Here is a 20,968-nt window from a genome sequence, read left to right on the forward strand (position 1 = left end):
ATCAGGACATGGGTCAAGAATGTGTCTATGTTGGACTGCTTAGTGCCATCGTCACTTTGAAAGGTGTAATCATCCTGAACTCCCAAGATCTTAGATAGACAGGAAAACTCATTGTCGGTGATAAAAGCATCAAGGATGTTCCTAGCTCTTTTCTTTCGCTCCTTATTGTGTAGATCAACGTTAAAATCACCACCTATAACAAAGGTGTCAGAATTATTCTGTTGGATGATGCACAAGATTTCCTCTAAGATGGCCTGATATTCAGCCAGAGCTTCTGAGGTAACGTCACACGGCATGTAACAGTTGAAGACCAGGACCTCTTGTTTTGCAAAAAGCAGTTGGACGCAAAGTAGCCTTTGGGAAAGTGTAGGGATGGGCTTGGATGAGCACGGGAATGACTTGCTGATGAATGTGGCCACACCTCCTCTACCTCTCCTGACTGGAAGTGACTGTATTGGGTCATGGGCTTTGGAAAATGTATGGAATCCCTGGTGTACATTACTGAAGTATCCAAGCTCCCCTTCATGGACCCAATGCTCCTGAACAAGAAAACTATGTGCTCGCTTTAACAGTTGATGGATGAAGGCTTCATTCGACTTAAACCCACGGGTATTGAGAGAACAGATGTACATTAAGTAGAGCTTACCTCCTCTGAGGAGGTAGTGGCCGAAGGCTTGATTCTGTTAATTGCATGATTCGTAGGTGCTGCTCCCTGATCGAATCTTCGACCATGCTGTTCGGATGCGTGGAGTGTATTGTCAGAAGGTTTAGTAGAGACGCTGTGAGGTAGTAGACTGTTTCCATCTGCCAGAAGTAGGTGGCCGTCGATGCACGGCCATGCCGAAAAAGCGAGCTCTGTTCAGGCTGATTGTTGATGACCTGACCTGTGACCTTCTGCTGTTGGTCACCGTTAGGAGTGTTATTCGACATGACTTCGGCTGGCCGAAAGAGCGTTCTTGGCTTTGGCTGATTGTTGACTTCTGTTAAAGTGGCATTCTGTTGCAGGTCCCAGTTTGGAGGTTTGTTGCTCGTGACATCAGCAGACTGAAAAAACGAACTTGGCCTTGGCCGTTTGCCGACTTCTGCTCCTGAGACATTCTGTTGAAGGTCACAGTTAGAAATGTTGCTTGTCATAACTTCGGCAGAACTCCTGAAGTTGGGCTTGCTAGGGAAGGCTTTATTCAGGTCATCGTGCATAGGTCGGCTAGTTCTGGTAAGGTGCTCGTCTTCCACAGTGTGCTGAGCTGCAGTGCTGAGCTGAATCACTCCAGCAAAGCATAGAGAGTCCATGCTAATGCGTACATGGACCTCTACTCTAGCACTGCATGTTATTGTGGTAGGCACAGAATGAATTATTTTGACTTTTAAATATATGTAAAATACTCGACAAATACAACATAACATAGACTAGGTTATGTTATATTTGTCTTACATTTTACAATATTTAAGAGTCTTAATTTAATAATTAATAACTAGGGCCTGCCGTAGGGTGTCTGAGCGATTTTTCAATTTGGGATTGTTTTTCACAATTTTTGTTGGATATTTGAATAAAAAATGTAATCAGAATAATACATTTCAAATTTCAAGACTCACCAATGTTTCTATCAAAAGATATAGCCCCTCAAAAACTCTGCAATATTCATAGCATTTTGGTCAGAATGGACAAAAAAGTGGTTCACGCCGAGTTATCATTTTTTGCTCAACAGCTGCATTCTAATGCATTAGGCTATATGCAAGAAGTGGGGGAAGGGTATTTTCAAAATTAAATCCTACGTGATATTGAGTATCACCTTCAGGATCACAACAGATTAAGGTTTGAATCTAAATTTGGTTTTAAAAACTGGACCAATTTTGCAATGTACATAGACTCTATAGGGATGTGTACAATGTCTATGGGATGGGTTTTAGCACACAAAACGTGGTGCACGATCAGACACCCTACGTAGGGGGCCGTTTCATGAAACCAACTCCATGACAGTCATATCTTTGTCGGCGACCTACGGAGATGTCATGAAGTGGATAAACCGTTTCACAAAGCCATGACAGACATTATATCGATATATCGCGGTACTAGCAGCCCAAGAACATAGTCTTTGTCACGATCCATTTGATTTATCACGAATAACCCAAAACAAGTTTTGGGGCTAAAATTGTTCAAAAAGAAACATATACATATAAACTCTCCTAAAATAAATAACAAATAGTGTCATTATCAAATGTAGATCATCAAACGATTTGCATATTTCTGTAAAGATTCTTAAATTGAAGAAAAACCGGTGAGTGTTTTTTTCTAGACAATCCAATCAAAAGGTAGTTGAAGGATCCCGTAATGTGATAGTTTATCAATACATACTTTTTTTGTTTATTGTGACGAGGAATTTTAGGCAAAATACCTTTTCTCAGCCAGTTTTTATTCTAGAGTCTCATAAATACTTGTTATATAATTGATTTGATATTGAAAATATAATTTGGAAGAAGTAATTAGAGAAGGAATAATAATGCACATAGGCCCCAAAGGTATGATGGTATCCTAAGAAAAGACTATGGATCGACTATGGACAACGGTGTGTAACATTCTTATCTCTTTTATTTATATGTTATAGTTTAATGATTTAATGTTTATATTCAGCTTTTTAAAATTTCTGTATAATTTGTATTATCACTTCTTTACATTTGCATTTCGCATCCCAGAGAATTACATACCGAACTCGTCTATATTTTTCTCAAAATGATAGTGAAACTAATCGTACTTTTCGCAGCCCATGGAATAGCAACAAACTGACTTGTGATGGCGCTTTACAGCAATTAAAAAGATATGACGGGTTCGGAGCAGTGACAACTCATTGTCGCGGAAGTTGTTGCTCATCTTGGCAAAGACGGCTTCGTGAAACACTTAGCTGACAAGTTGCATGACAGTGTCGAGATGTCGTTGATCTTGTAGTTATGACGGCTTCTGGTTGAAGAAGATGAGGGAAGATGCGCCAAATTCACATTTGAGTGGGTATAAATCTTGGCCTGCGCCCATATGTTTCATCAATATGCAAACTTTCCTCTGTGAAATGCATTATAAATTCGTTTTCGAGGGTTGGCAAGGAAAATAGATAAACAGTAGAAACAGACCATGGATTATAAAGAAATAAACAGCTTGTTCGATTTGTTTTGAAGCATAATATATTCAAAGACCCGGACAGCTTTATCTTTATTATCCATATAAATAACGTCTATAATCACTCTCAGATGGAAAATAATACCAATACGAAATGCATTGAGCAACGTCTAGACATAAAGGTCGAATCTCAACTTTATTTGTCTCATTCTTCTTTTATATTTCAAAGCGTTGCATGGGATCTTAATCCTGTTTTTTCTACATCAATGCCCCCATTTAAGCATACTTTGAATCTGGTCACGCTTCGAAAAGTTCGTGGCCTAGCATTTTGCTTCTGTTGATGATCAAATAAAGAAAGCACCCTTTATACATGTAGATCAGGGAGAGTGTGAAAAAGCACACAGTAGGAGCAGTGCAATTTAAATACAAAGGGATGGATTAGAATTTATTTCTAAAATGAAATGAAACAGCTATTTTATTTTCAAGAGACCTTTCACTTCATTTAAGAAATAACCTCTCTTTATATCTTAGAGACACTTTCTCTTGAAAGTCAAATAAACTCGAGAGCATCCTGGGGCTCTGCCTCGGAACCCCCGGTAGGGGCTCTTCCAGGCCCCTAAAGCTGTGCCATATTCTACGGATCCATTAGAAAGCAAAATAAGCCCAATAACTAATTTGTATATAGTTCTCCTATGCAAACTTCCCTTTGTGAAATGCATAATAAATTCGTTTTCGAGTGTTGGCAATGAAAATAGATAAACAGTAGAAACAGACCATGGATAAAGAAATAAATAGCTTGATCGATTTGTTTTGAAGCATCATCTTCAAAAACCCGGACAGCTTACACTGTATTATCCTTAAAAATAACGTGTATAATCACTCTGAGATGGAATAAAATACCAATACGAATTGCGTTATGCAACGTCTAGACATAAAGGTCGAATCTCAACTTTATTTTTCTTATTCTTCTTTTATATTTCGAAGCGTTGCATGGGATCTTAATCCTGTTTTTTCTACATACATCAATGCCCCCATTTAAGCATACTTTGAATCTGGTCATGCTTCAAAAAGTTTGTGGCCTAGCAATTTGTTTCTGTTGATGATCAAATAAAGAAAGCACCCTTTATAGATCAGGGAGAGTGTGAAAAAAAGCACACAGTAGGAGCCGTGCAATTTAAATATCAAGGGATGGGTTAGAGTATGTTTCCAAAAATTGAAATGAAAGGGCTGTTTTACTTTCAAGAGACCTTTCATTTCCTTTAAGAAATAACCTCTCTTTATATCTTAGAGACACTTTCTCTTGAGAGTCAAATAAACTCGAGAGCATCCTGGGGCTCCGCCCCGAAACCCCCGGTAGGGGCTCTTCCAGGCCCCTAAAGCTGTGCCGTATTGTACGGATCTATTGGAAAGCAAAATAACCCAATAAATAATTTGTATATATATATATATATATGTATACATACATATATATATATATATAGATATATATATATAGTTCTCCTATGCAAACTTTCCTCTGTGAAATGCATAATAAATTCGTTTTTGAGGGTTGGCAATGAAAATAGATCAACAGTAGAAACAGACCATAAATATAGAAATAAACAGCTTGGTCGATTTGTTTTGAAGCTTTATCTTCAAAAACCCGGACAGCTTAAACTGTATTATCCTTAAAAAAAATCTCTCTTACATTGATATGACGTGTACAAGAGTGTTCGACGGGCCCGCCCCCTCCCCCACTGGCAATAATAATAATAATAATAATGATAATAATTTTTTGTGTTTTTTGTTTTGTTGCTTATTCACCGGCTGGCTGAGTCGCCGCTAAATATTTTCTCACGAATTAGGCCCCCCCCCCCCCCTCTTGCCGCCGGCTGGATCCGCCACTGTGTAAGTCCCCTCCTATTTGAAATGTGATGATCTTAACAGGCAAGGGGGACTAGCACCACGAACAATATATAGACAATTTTATAGTGTTTCTCTTAATAGGTCTACTAGATAAATTGGCTTGACTAAATAAATAAGTAATATCGGTGCCAGGTAAAAATGTCAGAGGTAAAAATGTCAGAGGAAAAAATGTCAGAGGTAAAAATGTTAGAGGTAAAAATGTCAGAGGTAAAAATGTCAGAGGAAAAAATGTCAGAGGTAAAAATGTCAGAGGAAAAAATGTTAGAGGTAAAAATGTCAGAGGTAAAAATGTCAGAGGTAAAAATGTCAGAGGAAAAAATGTTAGAGGTAAAAATGTCAAAGGTAAAAATGTCAGAGGTAAAAATGTCAGAGGTAAAAATGTCAGAGGTAAAAATGTCAGAGGTAAAAATATCAGAGGTAAAAATGTACAAGCAAAAAAAAATGAGTGCCGTTTTAATATCTCAGCACTTTTATCACACAGAATGTCGAGACGTAGAGCTACTGCATGGGCTTGTCTATTATATTCCTTTCTTCAATAATGTAAATTGTATAAATGGCTGTTTGTTGTATTTCGTACATGTCCTGAGGATAATACAATGTGGAAAATAGATTTTGAAATTTATTTTTTTGTGATCAGGCTTGCATATAATTATATTATGTATGAATGTCTAACATTTTTTGATATTTTGAATTGGTTGATGTGTTAATGTTTGTGAAACGGACCGGTTTGGCCGGTGGCAGCCTACAACCTAGCCCGTGTAACGTCCCAGAGACGAACAAAGTCCAAACGAAGAAATGAAAGTTCTCGACAAAAGTCAAGTGTTAAAGTGAGTAGTGCATTTAGTACAAATAATTACATATAATCACGAGGAATCACGAAAACACGAAAATTTTTATCAAAATGATAAAAACTTTGGCCCAGTCTTGGTAAAGTCACAAGCACTGTACACAGAAAGATATTGATATGGGACTACACAAACATATGGCAAATCAAATCAGGCCTCATTTTAAAGCCGTTACTTGTCATACCTGGGATATGAAGTCATTTGAAATAGATTTTCAGGGAATAACTTTTTTCTTTGATGTTCTTCCACACTTGCATAACAAGAATGATAACAAACGCTCACAAATTATTGTTCACCTTTCCCCAGAACTCAACCTTCTCTTTAATTGATGTAACATGGTCGGCTTTCTGCTTTTTATCGGAGTAACAAAGCTGCTTATTGATTTTCTCCCAGACTATTTTATACCGCAATAGTAATCGACAATATTTTATTGGAACGCGCGCACTTCGGGAATGTGATGGGTTAGCATTGATAACATGGCTTTCTGCTTTGTTTCAGAGTATCAAAATACCAAGCCCACAAGAAAGTAGAATTGTCGGAAATATGCATTTATTGGAAATTACATATAATAGTAGTCATTGCCACGCAGTTAAAATGTCCAACAATCTTCAAAAGTGAAGGAGAAGTGGGGGGCGGGGGGGGGGGGGGGGGGGTTCATAAATATCTTATCCTATTTCGGGGGCTGTACTGACTTTTATTTTTATTTAATAATTACACCATGGAGCGACAACTCAGCCTATAAAACATGGCCAAACTTCTCGATTTTAGAAATCTTTTTCCCCAGAAGTTTGCTCAGTGTACTAGTACCATTTGCTTTTACAAAAGCATAATATACCAGTATATAAATATTGAATAAGGCAGACTAATGGGCAGGGCTCAAATTAATTTTTTGTCCACGGGGGCTCTTCCCCCCAAAAAGAGCCCCCGTGAGCCTTCTCACGGGGGCTCTTTTAGTACTGACGGGGGCTCTTTTTTATACAAATTTCCATTGAATTGGTACCTATGATACTCCATAATTCTTTGCTATTTCATTATAATCAGCATTTTGCCTCTTACAAATTTACAAGCTACATGTACATAGCTGTTACTGACTTTCTTCTCGTTCTGCACATTACTTCCTCCTCATTATTCTGAGCAACCTTTACATTCTTTCTTTACTGAGCGATTCTGTTTTTGGTGCTTTTTTGTACAGGCGCGGATCCACGGGCCGATTCTAACGGCCCGCCCCCCTAGCCTCCCAAACCGGTAAAAAAGTAGGATAATAACGTAAATTTAACTTAACAACCCCCTCCCCCTGACCTGCCAGTGACGTAAATGCGGCATCAAAATATTTGTGCTTCTCTGACCGTAATTAAATGCCTAAAACCCCTGAGCTTCCGGGGCTCCACCCCCTGAGCCCCCCACACCAATTTACGCTCGCTACCCTCTACCTGATCGTAAATACTTTAGCCCCCCCCCCCCCCCCCCCACTTTGATAATCAATTTTGGCACAAAAGTCGTACGGGGGCTGTTTCAGTGACATACCGTACCACACTATGACATATTTTCTTCTCCCCTTGCATTAAAGAATGGAACAGTCTGCCTGATGATATAAAAAATAGTACAACTCTTTCTAGGTTTAGAAGGTTATCTAAAACGTACCTACTTGAAAGACTGACATAGTTTTTATTTGCATCTTAGTATTTTCTTATTCTGAAATGTTTTTTGACCACTAAGGACCTACTTGTCAGTATGTGTGTGTGTGTGTGGGTGTGTGCGTGTGTGTGTGAGAGAGTATTTGTATGTTCTATATTCTGTAGCTTAGTATTTTCATCCATTGTATAATCATACGTAACATTCTTTTTACTGTAAATGTATGTACTTTGTTGACCATTCAGTTTATTATGTAATCAAGTTAGAATATGTTGATTGATGTACTATTACCAGTCTCTTTATTATGTAACAGATTATATCATGCTTTGTGTGGTTTTGAATAAAATGAACTGAACTGAACTGGAACGAGCAAGAAAACAGATCATTAAAAGGGATTAAGCGACAAATAATTGTGATTCAAATATTTGTTTGAATAAGCACTGCTATTCACCAGAATCTTCTTTGTAAAAACAACTTTTACAAATCTCAGCCATGCTTACTGAGTTGAGACGTTCCATTCAATTTAAAATACTCATTGAAGAAATACACTTCTCCTATAATGTGAAAGTGATCTTACAACACAGTGGCAGAATTGCATGGCTGAGATTTTTAAAAGTCGTTTTTACAAAGAAGATTCTGGTGAAAAGCATTGCTTAATATTAAAAAAAAAATCCTTGCATCAATTTGAATCACAATGATCGTTTTGTCCCATGATCCTTTTATTAAATAACCTTGTTTTCTTTTTTGTTTGCAGGGGGAGAAGAAACTATGTCACGTTAAGAAATCACAAAGATCAGTTGTATTATGCGTATATACATATGATAACAGAACAAAATGTTGATTATCAGAATGTCATTTTGGAATACCTCTATACAAATACCCGATCTTACTGTGCCGATACCACATTGTATTTAGCCCGTATCAGTATTAGTAGTTATTATTCTTTATTAAAGTTATTATTCTTTATTCAGTTCAGTATAATGCTTTTCCTCAAAAATAGTTTCGCTATTTTTTTAGGGTTGAGATGCTAAGAAATGGTTTCAAACGTACATTACACAAACCCTGAACCATTGCATAATGATGGTGGTTCTCTCTCTCTCTCTCTCTCTCTCTCTCTCTATTTATTGTAATCATGCATTATCATCTACATATAAAGCAGCAACACAAAACTTAGGGTTATCTGGGATAGGTGAAAGTGAGAGTTTAAAAAAAAAAAAAAAATTAGTGGTCCTCCTCTCCAGCATCCCCCCCACCGCTTTAATATTCACCGGTCGCCTGAGTCTGCTCAAAAATGTTAAACCCCCTAAACCCCCCCCCCCCCCCCTGTAGATCTGCCCATGTTACAATATCATTCAACAACATCTTGGTCTTCCTCTTCTTCCCAATAGGGACTTTTAGATTTGCGTGGACGTGTTACGTCCTTTTAAGGCACTGGCAGTCACAATCATGTGACGTCCTTTTAAGCACTGGCAGTGCCTTAAAAGGAGGTCACACGTTGCAGTCCACGTTCTCGTCGTGCAAATCTAAAAGTCCCTAATTTTGGTTTACTGGTCGAGGTGCACTATTTGCTGGTCATTTGAAATCACCAGATTTCAGCGGGTATACGCTTTTCACGACGAAAAACTTCTCCATGACCATGTTTCTGCCCTTGCGCGATCGCCTCCAGCTCCAGCAGATATGGGGCGGCAGCGTGAACACGTACCGTTACTAACGGCGCAGTAGGCCTATAACCACTGCTGACTGCAGCACTATAATATTCATTTATTCAGCCTAATCAATGCTTGACTAAATAAATTTAAATTATAGTTTGCTTTATTTTAAATAGTGAATGACTTTAATAGGCCTACTAGATAAATTGGCTTGACTAAATAAAGTAATAATCCATCAAGCGCGCGATTTGGTGGATACAATTTTGGAAGTTAGGAAATGTTTTTTTCAGGGTAAAAAGTGTCCGTGGATTGGAGTCCCTGTGGACTTGGATCACGATAATGCCGATAATACTTTAACGATGACCAGATTCCAAGTAAAGTTTACTAGAAAGAACCAATACCGACATTCAGAAATGATTTTCGGTGACTGATGTGTCAGATGTGATCATTCACAAAGGAAAGGTCAGCACACTAACAAATTATAGTTCTCTCTCAGCTCTCTTTATGTTCATGTGACCTTTGTAAAAGTTCGTTCCCGATTTTGGCGCATGCGCAGTGTGCAATTACGAACTTGCTTATTGATAAAAGAACATCATAATCAGATTATCCAACCCCGGAAACCCCATGAATTCATCAACTTTTATCATTGAAACTACGCTTGACCTTTAACTCGGATGGCAGCCATTTTTTATTTGGCCAATATGACCAGCATGACAGCCCCAAGGAGACCTGTAATTGATACAAGCACATCATAATCAGATTCTCTGACCCTGAAAACCCCCTTAATATATAAACTTTTATCATACTAGCCCTTTTCCTTTCGGCATATGGAAACGTTTGCTTGTATTTGTCTCATAAAAGAAGCTGACCACAAACTGACTCCCACACGGTGTTGAGTGCTCAGGGGTCACGGGCCACTGGCTTCATCGGGCAGGTAGTTCCATTATGTGAATGGGTAAATTAACTATTACAAAATAAAGGAACACATTACAATGTACTATAGGGACAAACATTGTTTTTGTTGTGCAGAACATACTCTTTTTTTTAATTGACTTACTTATTGCATGAAACTATAAAACCAAAATGCATTTTGTACTCTAACAATTGGATAATTTTACGATAAAAGACACCGATTTAGCAAAGATGACGTCATTAGAACCTGTTTATGTGCGCTTGCATCAGGGAATTCAAGGTCAAAAGGTCAATTCAGACGCTGATAAGTTATTGGTCAAGCCTTTTTGTTTCCTTTATTCCGACAAAATTATACAATCAATCAAAACAAGTTTAATACCAGAAGAAAGCTAACGATTAGTATTTTCATTAACCGCTTGCCCCAAAGTCGCTTGACCACAGTGAAACGAGTGAGAGCTTGGGAGAGCGGCCAAAGTGTGATTGAAACTCGCTATTTGCTCTTCTCCAATGCAAAAAGAGACGACATTGTGCTGGATAAATGTATTTTTTGTGACAAAAGTACAGAAAATTTGCATATGGTCTTTTTATATTATACTTTATGAAATGTTACCCGAGTGACTTCCGGGCGCCCCAATGCTGGAAAGAAACGCACATTTTAGAAAACTTCACTTTTTCATGGAAAAATGCTTTTTTGTTTTATGCACGCAAGTCAGATTGAGCGGATGATACAACGTTTCCATATGAACTATACACTTAACCTTTTACTCAGAGGTGGCAACCATTTTGGATTTGACAATATGACCAGCATGACAGCCCCAAGTAGACCTCAAATTGGTAAAAGAACCTGATAATCAGAATTTCTGACCCCGAAAACCATAAACTGTTATCATTCTAGCCCATTTCCTTTAGAAACTACACAAGACCTGTATAACATCAGATGGCGGCCATTTTGGATTTGACCAATATGACCAGTATGGCAGCCCCAAGGAGACCTCAAATCAATGAAAGAACATCATAATTAGTTTCTCTGACCCCGAAAACCCCCATAAATATATAACTTTTTATCATATTAGCCCATTTCCTTTCGAAAATACACATGACCTGTAACTATCAGATGGCGGCCATTTTGGATTTGACCAATTATGACCAGTATGGCAGCCCCAAGGAGACCTCAAATCGATGAAAGAACATCATAATCAGATTCTCTGACCCAGAAAACCCCATAAATATATAAACTTGTATCATACTAGCCCATTTCCTTTCATAACTACACTCGACCTGTAACTCAGATGGCGGCCATTTTGGATTTGACCAATATGACCAGTATGACAGCCCCAAGGAGACCTCAAATCAATGAAAGAACATCATAATCATATTCTCTGACCCAGAAAACCCTATAAATATATAAACTTTTTATCATACTAGCCCATTTCCTTTCATAATTACACTTTTCCTTTAACTCAGATGGCGGCCATTTTGGATTCGCCCAATATGGCAGTCCCAGAGAGCGCACTTCTTGGCATCCGGCAGAAATCGTAATCGTATGGTATAATCTACCTCTGGGCCAAATTTGGTGCTTTTAGAAGAATCTGCACCAAAATATCCCTAATAGCCCCCACTAATATGTAACATGAGAAATATGAAAGTAAATTAAATGAAGAATGATGTTGGAGAAAAATACTTGAAAACTTGAAATTAGAAATCTACTGCCTCCTGTTCATTGTGTGCTTTGTTCCTAAAATATACCCAAATTTATACTGATTCCAATATATTTACCTTTTCTTTTCAGATATTATGACCAGCTTGTATTTATCGATGGCAAACTCCCTATCAGTGAAGACAAGGTAAAGTGTATATTTAAGAAAAGAGATATCTGCATTTCTAATTCTGTATCTTATGTGCATGAAAAAAATGCTTACATTTTGCTTAATCTTTTAAATCCATTCTATGTACAACTATGTTGATGGAAACTGGAATTAGTTTTTCCAGCACCCAATTTGAGAAGATTAATTCTTACAGTAGTTCGAATTTTTTTTTTTTTTTTTTTTTTGGGGGGGGGGGGGTTGTAAATTAATATATGTAGTTGAGGACCCTTCATATCCTGAAAGCTATCAAAATACAGTGATATTGTTCATCCCAGACAATGTGTTCTTATCAGCACAAATAAGATACATGTACTATGTGTTCCTGTAGAGGAAAATAGTGTAAGCAGTAATATATTGAAGCAGTTTTATTTTCTTGATGTATTAAACGTGAAAGTGTCTTAATTCTTGCTTCATTGATTTAGATTCGTATAAGCTTCGAATGGTGGGATGCTTTTGACAAAGGATCTACATGTATCTTTGGTGCAAAGAAACATAGTAAGATTTCTTTGTCTTTTCTCTTCTGTTTGTTTCTTCACCTGACTGAAGAAAAAAGAAAGCGGTGATACATTCTTTCTTTATTAAAGTTAGTAATATTTTCCTAAAGATATAACATCGGAGTTGACTTTGGAACTCTGAAGTGCATGGAAATATACACTGTAGTGAATCCAGTATCAATTAGATGTCTCCAAAAATAGAATTGTGTAATTTTTTGCTTGGGGGTGTTATTTCATCTAATACCGTGAATTCCACTTTTTTATCATCAGTTGTGGCTGAATTTTTCTTTATATACAGGTTAATGTAATTTTCATGTTTGATAAAGTTTTTATCCTTGTGTCCATATTCTTGTATATCTTTCCAATTGTTAGTGTAGGTACTAAGGAGCATGGTGTTTGTCAAGATTGGTTTAATTCAAAATGAGTTGATATGATTTAATGACACAACTATTTTTCTGGTGTATACGAATAAGAAAAATATACACTTTCCTTCATTTCTTGCCATTGTAGCTGCATGTAGTGCTGCCTTTGAGAAGGCCTGTGTCCTTTTCAATTTTGCTGCAATGAACAGCCAGGTCGCTGCTCTGCAGAGCATGGATGATGATGATGGTATTAAAACTGCTACAAAACATTTTCAGGTATGTATGCATTTTACTTGATTTGTGTCTAGCCCACCAAAGATGGAGGGGTGACTAAACAGTTATACCGCAGTGTGTATGCTAATAAGGCTTTCAGTGAAGATTTATTCAGCAACTCTTTTATTAACTAAAATGATTTGTGAGCAATGGACTGTGCTGAGCGTGATTTTCATGGTGATTTGGCAGCGTCGCACGTTCGTAACGATAGCGAGCGTTATCTTTAGTTATCATAGCAGAACGCAATGTCGGACAATTCTTTGAAATCGGAGGAAGTAATAACAAGGATTCCATCATAGAAATATAACAAGCTTTTCGTAGTAGAGTATTTGATATTATAGACAATATCTGCCTACTACCCCTTCATCTTTTCTTGCTAGGGTCTGATATTTGAATTTGTTATTATTTATATATTGGACCCCCCATTGTATTCTATCAACTATCATTTCATCGCCAGACTGCAGCTGGTATTTTCAACCACATCAAGGTTAGCGTGTACTCTGCTGCTGAGGGGACACCTGACATGCATCTAGAATGCCTCGCTGCCTTCAGCTCACTCATGCTGGCTCAAGCTCAGGAGAGCTGTCTAAGGAAGACCAGGAAAGGTAAGAACTTCATTTAGAAAAGAATATCAACATAAGTGTTGAAGCAAACATGCGTATGAAGTCTTGGTAGTATAAAGTCAGATTTACAGTGACCTTGTATAAGTTCTTGACATATTTTCTCCAGGCTCTTTTTTCTGAGAGATTTTTTAGTGTAAGGGTTAAAGTTGCAAGGGGAATAGTAAGATTTATGGTAAGGGCAAAGGTAAGGTATATTTTTTTTCCAGAGTTGAAGATAGAGATGTAATTCCCACATAGCAATTGTCACCATACCCTGGTTGATAGAACCAGTTTTACTTTGTTAATTATTTTATATATCATTTATCTGACTAAAATTATGTACAGGATCAGAAATTTGGAAACCCCAGGACTCTTTTCTCTCTTTTTTTTTCTTTCTTCTATTTTCTAATAACATGTCGAGGTCTAACTTGTCCGAGAGGTATCATGATTGTATAGTGGTTCATTCACTTGACTCTCAATCCATGGGTTGAGATTTCGTTTTCCAGAATGTCACTAAAATCAAGAAATAAATCTACATTTACACTTTCCATCCGGTAGCATACAAAATTCATAGCAGTTGCTCAGCATTGTACGCAACCCCATTTCTTCATGTAGCATTTGGTCCAGGCTATATTTTGTCAAAGATATATGAAGGTTAAGGTTAGTCTTAGGGAGTGTCATTATAATACTCCCCAGAGAATGGAGAATGTGCATACATCATGTGCAGACAAGCCTGAATTTGATGACCAGTGTAATAATTTATAGCCGTAAAGTGCTTAAAGATGTCATTGATGTATTAAATGTTAAATAAACCCAGAACATTATTATCATAGTGTTTTATCTCCACTATTGATTCTTAGACAAGATGAAGGATGGGATTATATCTAAGGTAGCACTGTCTGCTAGTGAGCTCTATCAAGAAGCAGCCGAAGCTCTCTCCCCGTCAAGCGTCAAGAGTATGCTTCCCAAGGATTGGATTCCTACAGTGCTTGGGAAGCAATACTACATGCATGCCATCTCAGAATACCACCAGGCCTTGGTGTGCCGAGCTAGCGCGTCCTATGGTCCAGAAGTTGGAAGGCTAAGGGTGAGTTTAAAAACGAGTTTTAACCAGATATTGCTTCGATTTTATCTTCACAAACCTGAGATGTGTACATGGTGCCACCTACAGTTTTTCTACCCAATAGACCAGTTTACTAATATATGCAAAGTTATGGAGGTGTCTTTCCTGGGGACCTAGTAAGGAATTTGATATTCCATTAACCTGTTATTAATGAATGAATGAAATACAATACTTGGAATCCAGTCTGCATTCATTACGTATCGCTATGTTGGGAAAGCCTCATGCAAGCTTTCAGGGTGTCAGGAACAATCTTTGTTTAAAAAGTATGTATAAGTTATGATCATGTTAGTAAACCTGCCTATTACACATCTACTACAAGTTCCATACTCCAAAAAAATCAAACTTTCATTTGCTTTGGGATGTCAAAAGGCAGTATCGCAGGCTTGACAAGTGTGCTGATCGACACAAACACCAGGCACCAGTACCAAGGTAAACAAAAGAATTGTACTGTGCATTACTAAAGCTTTGCATGATTACCCATTCATGGTCATTGGTGACTTGAAAACCCTTTAAAGGGAAAGTCCACCCCCAAAATAAGTTTGTTTCGATAGAGGCAGAATAATAAGAAAATCAGGTGAGTGAAAGTTTGAGCAAATTCTGAATGAAAATAAGAAAGTTATGAATTATTGAAGTTGTGATCAATCAAATACAAATTGGCAACTCTGTGACTTATTATACGAGCTCTCCTTCATTTGCTTTGTGCATAATATTCCATAAAATCATGTTTTCTTCGTTATTGATGGCGGAATATATATTTGTTCCTTGCAGGGGGAGTGTAGAAACATATTTGCAATTATTATATTTAGGGTGCATGTATGGTTGAAATTTTTCTTGAGGGAAAATGAAAATTTTTGATTTTTTTTAGTACTGAGCAAATGGAAGTTGAGCTCGCATGATACGTCATAGAGTTGCCAATTTGTGTTTGATTGATCACAACTTCAAAAATCCTAAGTTCCTTATTTTTAATCGGAATTTGCTCAAACTTTCACTGACTTGTTTCTCTCATTTTTCTACTCCTATTAAAACTAACTTAATTTCAGGGTGGACTTCCCCTTTAATCACCTGTATGTACAGTACATGACTTTGTGTAATGTGGTAAATCTAGGATACATGCATGGCGCTCCTTGCATTACCAACATCATTACAATATTAAGTATACCAGATGATTCTATAATGTTGATAGACCTGCCATAGCTTGCATCAGAACAATTAACAATGAAAATGACATAACGGTATGCGGTGTTCATTTTTGGTAAGTTTTCTCTATTCTTGCTAATGCATGGAAAAGCAAATTACCAAATACCTTTGACTAGCCCAATAATGGCATTCAAACATCTTCTTCTTCTAGTAATCTTCAAATGGCTAAGCACCCTAACACAAAAATGAACAGAAGATTGCAAGTGTATGAGGAAGATTGATGAGATTTAATGGGATAGGAACCATGAGAAACATCAGGAATACCGTATTTGCCGGCGATAAGGCCGCAGCGCCGTATAGGCCGCACCCCCGATTTTGACATTAATAAAAATAAAAAAAAATAATAAAATTGTTGTTTTGTTGCCGAAAACCCACGCGGGGAGGGACCTTCATTTAACATCGAGGTGCAGTTAAAGGCGCTGATTTGTGCTTGTAAACTTGTCACAAATAATAGTAACAATGTCGTTTTTAGAAGAATGTGTAAGATCATTAATGTGAATTAAAAACAATAGAGTACCAGGTCCTAGGATAGAACCTTGTGGTACACCATTTGTTATATAACAAAAAATGAGGAATTATTATTATAAACTACATATTGAGATCTATTAGAAAGATTACTTTCAAACCAAGATGACAGACAAATTTTAGTGTTGTTGTAGTTTCCGAGTGGTGAGTCAACACACTGATTACTGAGCTGGGAGTCATTGCCAGGCATAGCACCATAAATCAAAACTAGAAAAAAAAAAATCTTTTTTTTACTCTTTCGCCGCATAGGCCGCACCCCAACTTTTGGATATTTTCTCTTCCAAAAATACAGCGGCCTTTACGCCGGCAAATACGGTAGCCCTTGGAAGTTCTTTGGATTAACAGCATGCACTAACTGCTAGTAGCCGTTCCATTCAGGGATGGACCTTTGTGAAAATACAAATTTGTCTCTCGGCTGAGGTACAGTACAGTACAAGTTACATAGATGCAGCAAGGTGTGTGTTTAGACAGAAAAACTTGCTTCTACTTTAATTTGATGATGGGATCACAAATTGTAGTAGGCAGTTATTCTCTTCTTGTTTTTAGCATGCAAGTGATCTCTTGAGTGAAGTCGAACGAAAAGGGGGCCAGTACATCGACACCAAGGACTTCGCTGCTAGAGTTAGTCAAGAGCTCAAAGCTGTGAAGAAGGACAATGACTTCATCTATCATGATATTGTGCCCTCCGTAGATCAACTCAGCAGGCCAGGCACCGCCCAGCTTGCCAAATTTCGTGGTATCTCAACACCGTTATCTACTGAATCAACTGGTAAGATAGTAGATTAGAATAGAACTACAAAAGCATAATTAAGATGCTCATATTGGGTTTTTCTTCTTTTTTTCTATGCTACTTTTTTGTAGAAGATTAGTACACTTCAAAGGGCAATCCAACCTTCTATGATAAGTTCATTTGTATGAAAGCAGGAAAAAAAGAAAAACAGATTGGTGAAAGTTTGAATATGAAATCCCTAAATCCATGCGAAACTCAAATTGGCATTTTGGTCAATGAATTGTGACGTAGTCATGGACATTCCATTTGTGATGTACAAGAATATCATAATTTGAGTTTTTCTCCGTCTGGGCACTACTCAAAATGTATTATGCATAGCGTAGTATTATAAGTCCTCTATTGTTTTTGCAGGTAAGACAAATGAGATCACTCTTCCATCCTTATAATTTGCTGTATTACAAGTTTCTCTTTCTGCCATGTTTTTTCATTCATATGTAGGTTGTGCAATCAATCTATCAATCTCAGTGTGAAATGAATTGTCATTTGAGGAGGAGAGAAATTCTTTGTTACTTAGGCCTAGTTTTTACATGGAATTAAATAAAATATTGCATAATCAGTGGCATTGTTTTTAAATATGTTCCCTTATTTGTTACTTTCTTAAGATCTGTTTACATTACTGGTTCCCCTAAGTGTTCACAATGCAACTGTTGCCTATGACAACCGTAAGGCGGAGATTGTCAACAGAGAAGTTGGAAAGCTACGAGAGGCAACTCAAGTAATGAACGGGTAAGCATAACAAAGCAATCTCCGATTTCCATTACATGTGATAATATGAAATTAATCATTGGAGTTCACATGATTTAAAGTACATGGATATTCTCAATCATTTACAGTGTAGGTTATGAAATGCTGACATGCAATGCAACTGGACATAAATTATCCATCAAAATTTGGTATTTTTGTGTGCTCTTCAGTACATGCAAATGTTAGTAATACAGAAAGCCATTTGACTTAAATATTCTGGTTTCTACTGTCAAGTATAACTCATGAGTGTTATGGTAATTACCCTAACTTGTATACAATATACTATTCTTCCTTTTGCCAGGGCCCTAGTATCTCTCAACTTGCCTGCATCTATTGAGGACCTGAAAGGAGATGGCGTTCCTCAGTCGGTCTTAGAGAAGTCCCAGAAAATCAAACAGAAAGGAGGAGTAGAGGTCATCGACAAGTTGCTCCAAGAACTACCAGAACTCCTCCAGAGAAATAGAGATATTCTAGTTGAGGTGATAACCCTGAGCACAAATGAGTGTTGCCATTTAAAGCCCCACTGTACCACTTGTAGCTACCTGCTCCCTCTATATAGAAAACAATGCCTAATTGGTGCCTGTTAGTCCCCCATGATCCTCTTTTTCTTATGTTAATTGAGAGCCGAGTTGATGAGATAGCCACCTCTCAGTGACCTTGCTGGGTGGTCTAATCCCTCCTGTCCACACTAGTACAGACGGCCTTTAAAGACCCTGTCAGAGGTGAAGAATGAAATAGATGAATTACATATCAAAGGACAGCTTACAAGCCATAGATTACAATATTACCAATTATATGCTACTTTATGCCTGTCGGACGAGTAACAGCTCTCTGAAAATTTCAAAATCTAAAGCTTTGAAAATCATGAGCTGTTGACCTAAAAACTAGCTATTGAATATGATGACATTATTGTATGTGGAGTACGCATACCGGTATTCACAATGAGTTCGCATGAATTGAGCACGGCTCATCGTCTCAGCTATATAGGCCAGCCGATCTTGTGCACATATTATGTCACTGTAACTGTGGCAAATTTGACCCCTGTTGACCTGTAATTTTAGATGTGCGGAAAATAAGGTTTTAATTTGCTTTTGTGCAATACTGAAAGGGAAACTATTTTGATTTCCTTTACATTTGTATTCTGCGTTCATTCAGCTTTCTATTGGTTCTTTAAAGTATATGTGTAGTTCATTTATTAGTAATGCAAGCAATCCTGCAGTGACTCGTCACCAAATTTGCTAAGCAGTCAGAGTTCTATCCTCATACAGTATTTAATGCAGGAATGTATTAATTGCCATCACATACTCTTGCTATCGCCAATGTGGCAATAATGGCCGGTTGCATTTTTGACAAAATTTCATGCCACTTTGGTGACTTACATACTTCCAGTGAGCTACGCAGTGGTTTGCATTTTATTTATATACACTTTGTCTGAAAGCTATTATTATGTTTCTCTAATTCGTGACGGCAGCAACGAAACACCAAAGAAGATACTTGAAATCCTAATGACTACATGCTCAGTACTTTTCAATAGATATATTAATGATTGGGATTATGTGTTACTAATAAAGAAGTAAATTAGGATGTGTATAATATCCTAACATTTTACATGCCATGCATAAAACCCTCTTGTAAATGCAAACTAAAAACTTATGCACAGGAAAATGCCAAAAAATCAGTTCTACCAAAATGTTATGTTAACTGAATTTACACTGCTGCCTGATACATGCATTTACGTTTTTGAATGATTGTAATTGTAGGCCATCCGTCAACTTGATGAAGAGGGAAGAACTGATGACCAGATGAAGGAGAAGTTTAAGGAGAAATGGACCCGCACTCCCTCTAACAAGCTGACCAATGCACTGAGGGAAGAAGCTAACAAGTATAAGTCCATTGTAGACAATGCTGTGCGGGCTGACCACGTTGTTAAGGACAAGTACAACGAGAACAGACGATCTATGGAAATTTTATCGAAAGACGAGGTAAGGGAATAGAGGTACAACATTGCTTCATGTAGCATTTGGTCCAGGTTATATTTTGTCCAAGATATAAGGTTGAGGTTAGTCTTAGGGTGTGTCATAGTCAAGTGGTTTAATCACTTCCCCGGTGGTGGGGTCACTCCCCTGCAAAGAGTGACACGTATGACCGTTACCACCAATGCATATAACCCCCTTTTGCGGTCAATTTCAAGGACATTTTGTGAAATTTAACCCCCTTTTTTACATCAAAACAAGGACAAAATCGTACTTTGGAATACCCCTATTTATAAGATTGTAAGGACACTTTCGCAAATTTACCCCTATTTTACTATATTTCAAGGACAAGACTCGGCTCCGAGAATTTTTCTTCCCGGTTTTCTCTTTTTCCTTCCCGGTTTTCTCTTTTCCCTTTTCCTGACCCCTATTTATCAATTTCGGGGACACCTGTGTACCCCTATTTTCTTTATTTCGAGGAATATTTTGTCCGCGGACATTGCTTGAAATTGACCCCTTTTTCCGCGATTTTGGTAACGGTCATGCGGTCCGGAAGTCACATTGAGTGACCCCACCGGGATCACTTCACTGGAAATACAAAGGTCTCGAGTTCAAGCTGCGTCTCAACACTTAAGTCCCTTGAGCAAGACATGATATCTAGATTGCTCCTCTCCACCCAGGTGTGAAATGGGTACCTGGTAGGATTAGCATGTGCGTGCCTGTAAAAAGGCGACTAGCTTGAATGCTGCCCAGGGAGTAGAGAATGTGTAATGTGCAGAATAGTAATTAGATCCATTGACTGGATTTAAATACTGCAAGCACTTTGGTCAGTTAATGGTAAAGTGCTTTATAAGAAAGTGGTGTCGCTGTTGGTGTTCTAGTGGGTTGTCTTAACCCTATCTAGCCCGGGGGGGGGGGGGGGGGGGGGGGGGGGGGGGGGGGCTTTAGAAGCCCCCCCCCTCGACATTTTT

General features: G+C 37.8%; 1 protein-coding gene across 2 annotated transcripts in view; it reads left to right on the forward strand.

Annotated features, from left to right (window-relative positions):
• LOC584543 (programmed cell death 6-interacting protein) overlaps positions 1-20,968 on the forward strand; it is a 37,018-nt gene that overhangs the window by 6,066 nt on the left and 9,984 nt on the right. Inside the window, exons 2-10 of one of the 2 annotated variants that reach the window (XM_031000302.1) lie at positions 11,839-11,893; positions 12,337-12,409; positions 12,919-13,046; positions 13,501-13,648; positions 14,506-14,732; positions 17,037-17,259; positions 17,883-18,006; positions 18,326-18,503; positions 19,785-20,006. In XM_031000302.1, coding sequence (XP_030856162.1) covers positions 11,839-11,893; positions 12,337-12,409; positions 12,919-13,046; positions 13,501-13,648; positions 14,506-14,732; positions 17,037-17,259; positions 17,883-18,006; positions 18,326-18,503; positions 19,785-20,006 — 1,378 coding nt within the window. Of the gene's footprint in view, positions 1-11,838; positions 11,894-12,336; positions 12,410-12,918; positions 13,047-13,500; positions 13,649-14,505; positions 14,733-17,036; positions 17,260-17,882; positions 18,007-18,325; positions 18,504-19,784; positions 20,007-20,968 lie in introns of those variants that run through there. The other variant, XM_031000303.1, reaches the window with a different exon arrangement.

This window comes from Strongylocentrotus purpuratus, unplaced genomic scaffold, assembly GCF_000002235.5.
Source record: "Strongylocentrotus purpuratus isolate Spur 01 unplaced genomic scaffold, Spur_5.0 spur5_scaffold_6, whole genome shotgun sequence".
NCBI lineage: Eukaryota > Metazoa > Echinodermata > Echinoidea > Camarodonta > Strongylocentrotidae > Strongylocentrotus > Strongylocentrotus purpuratus.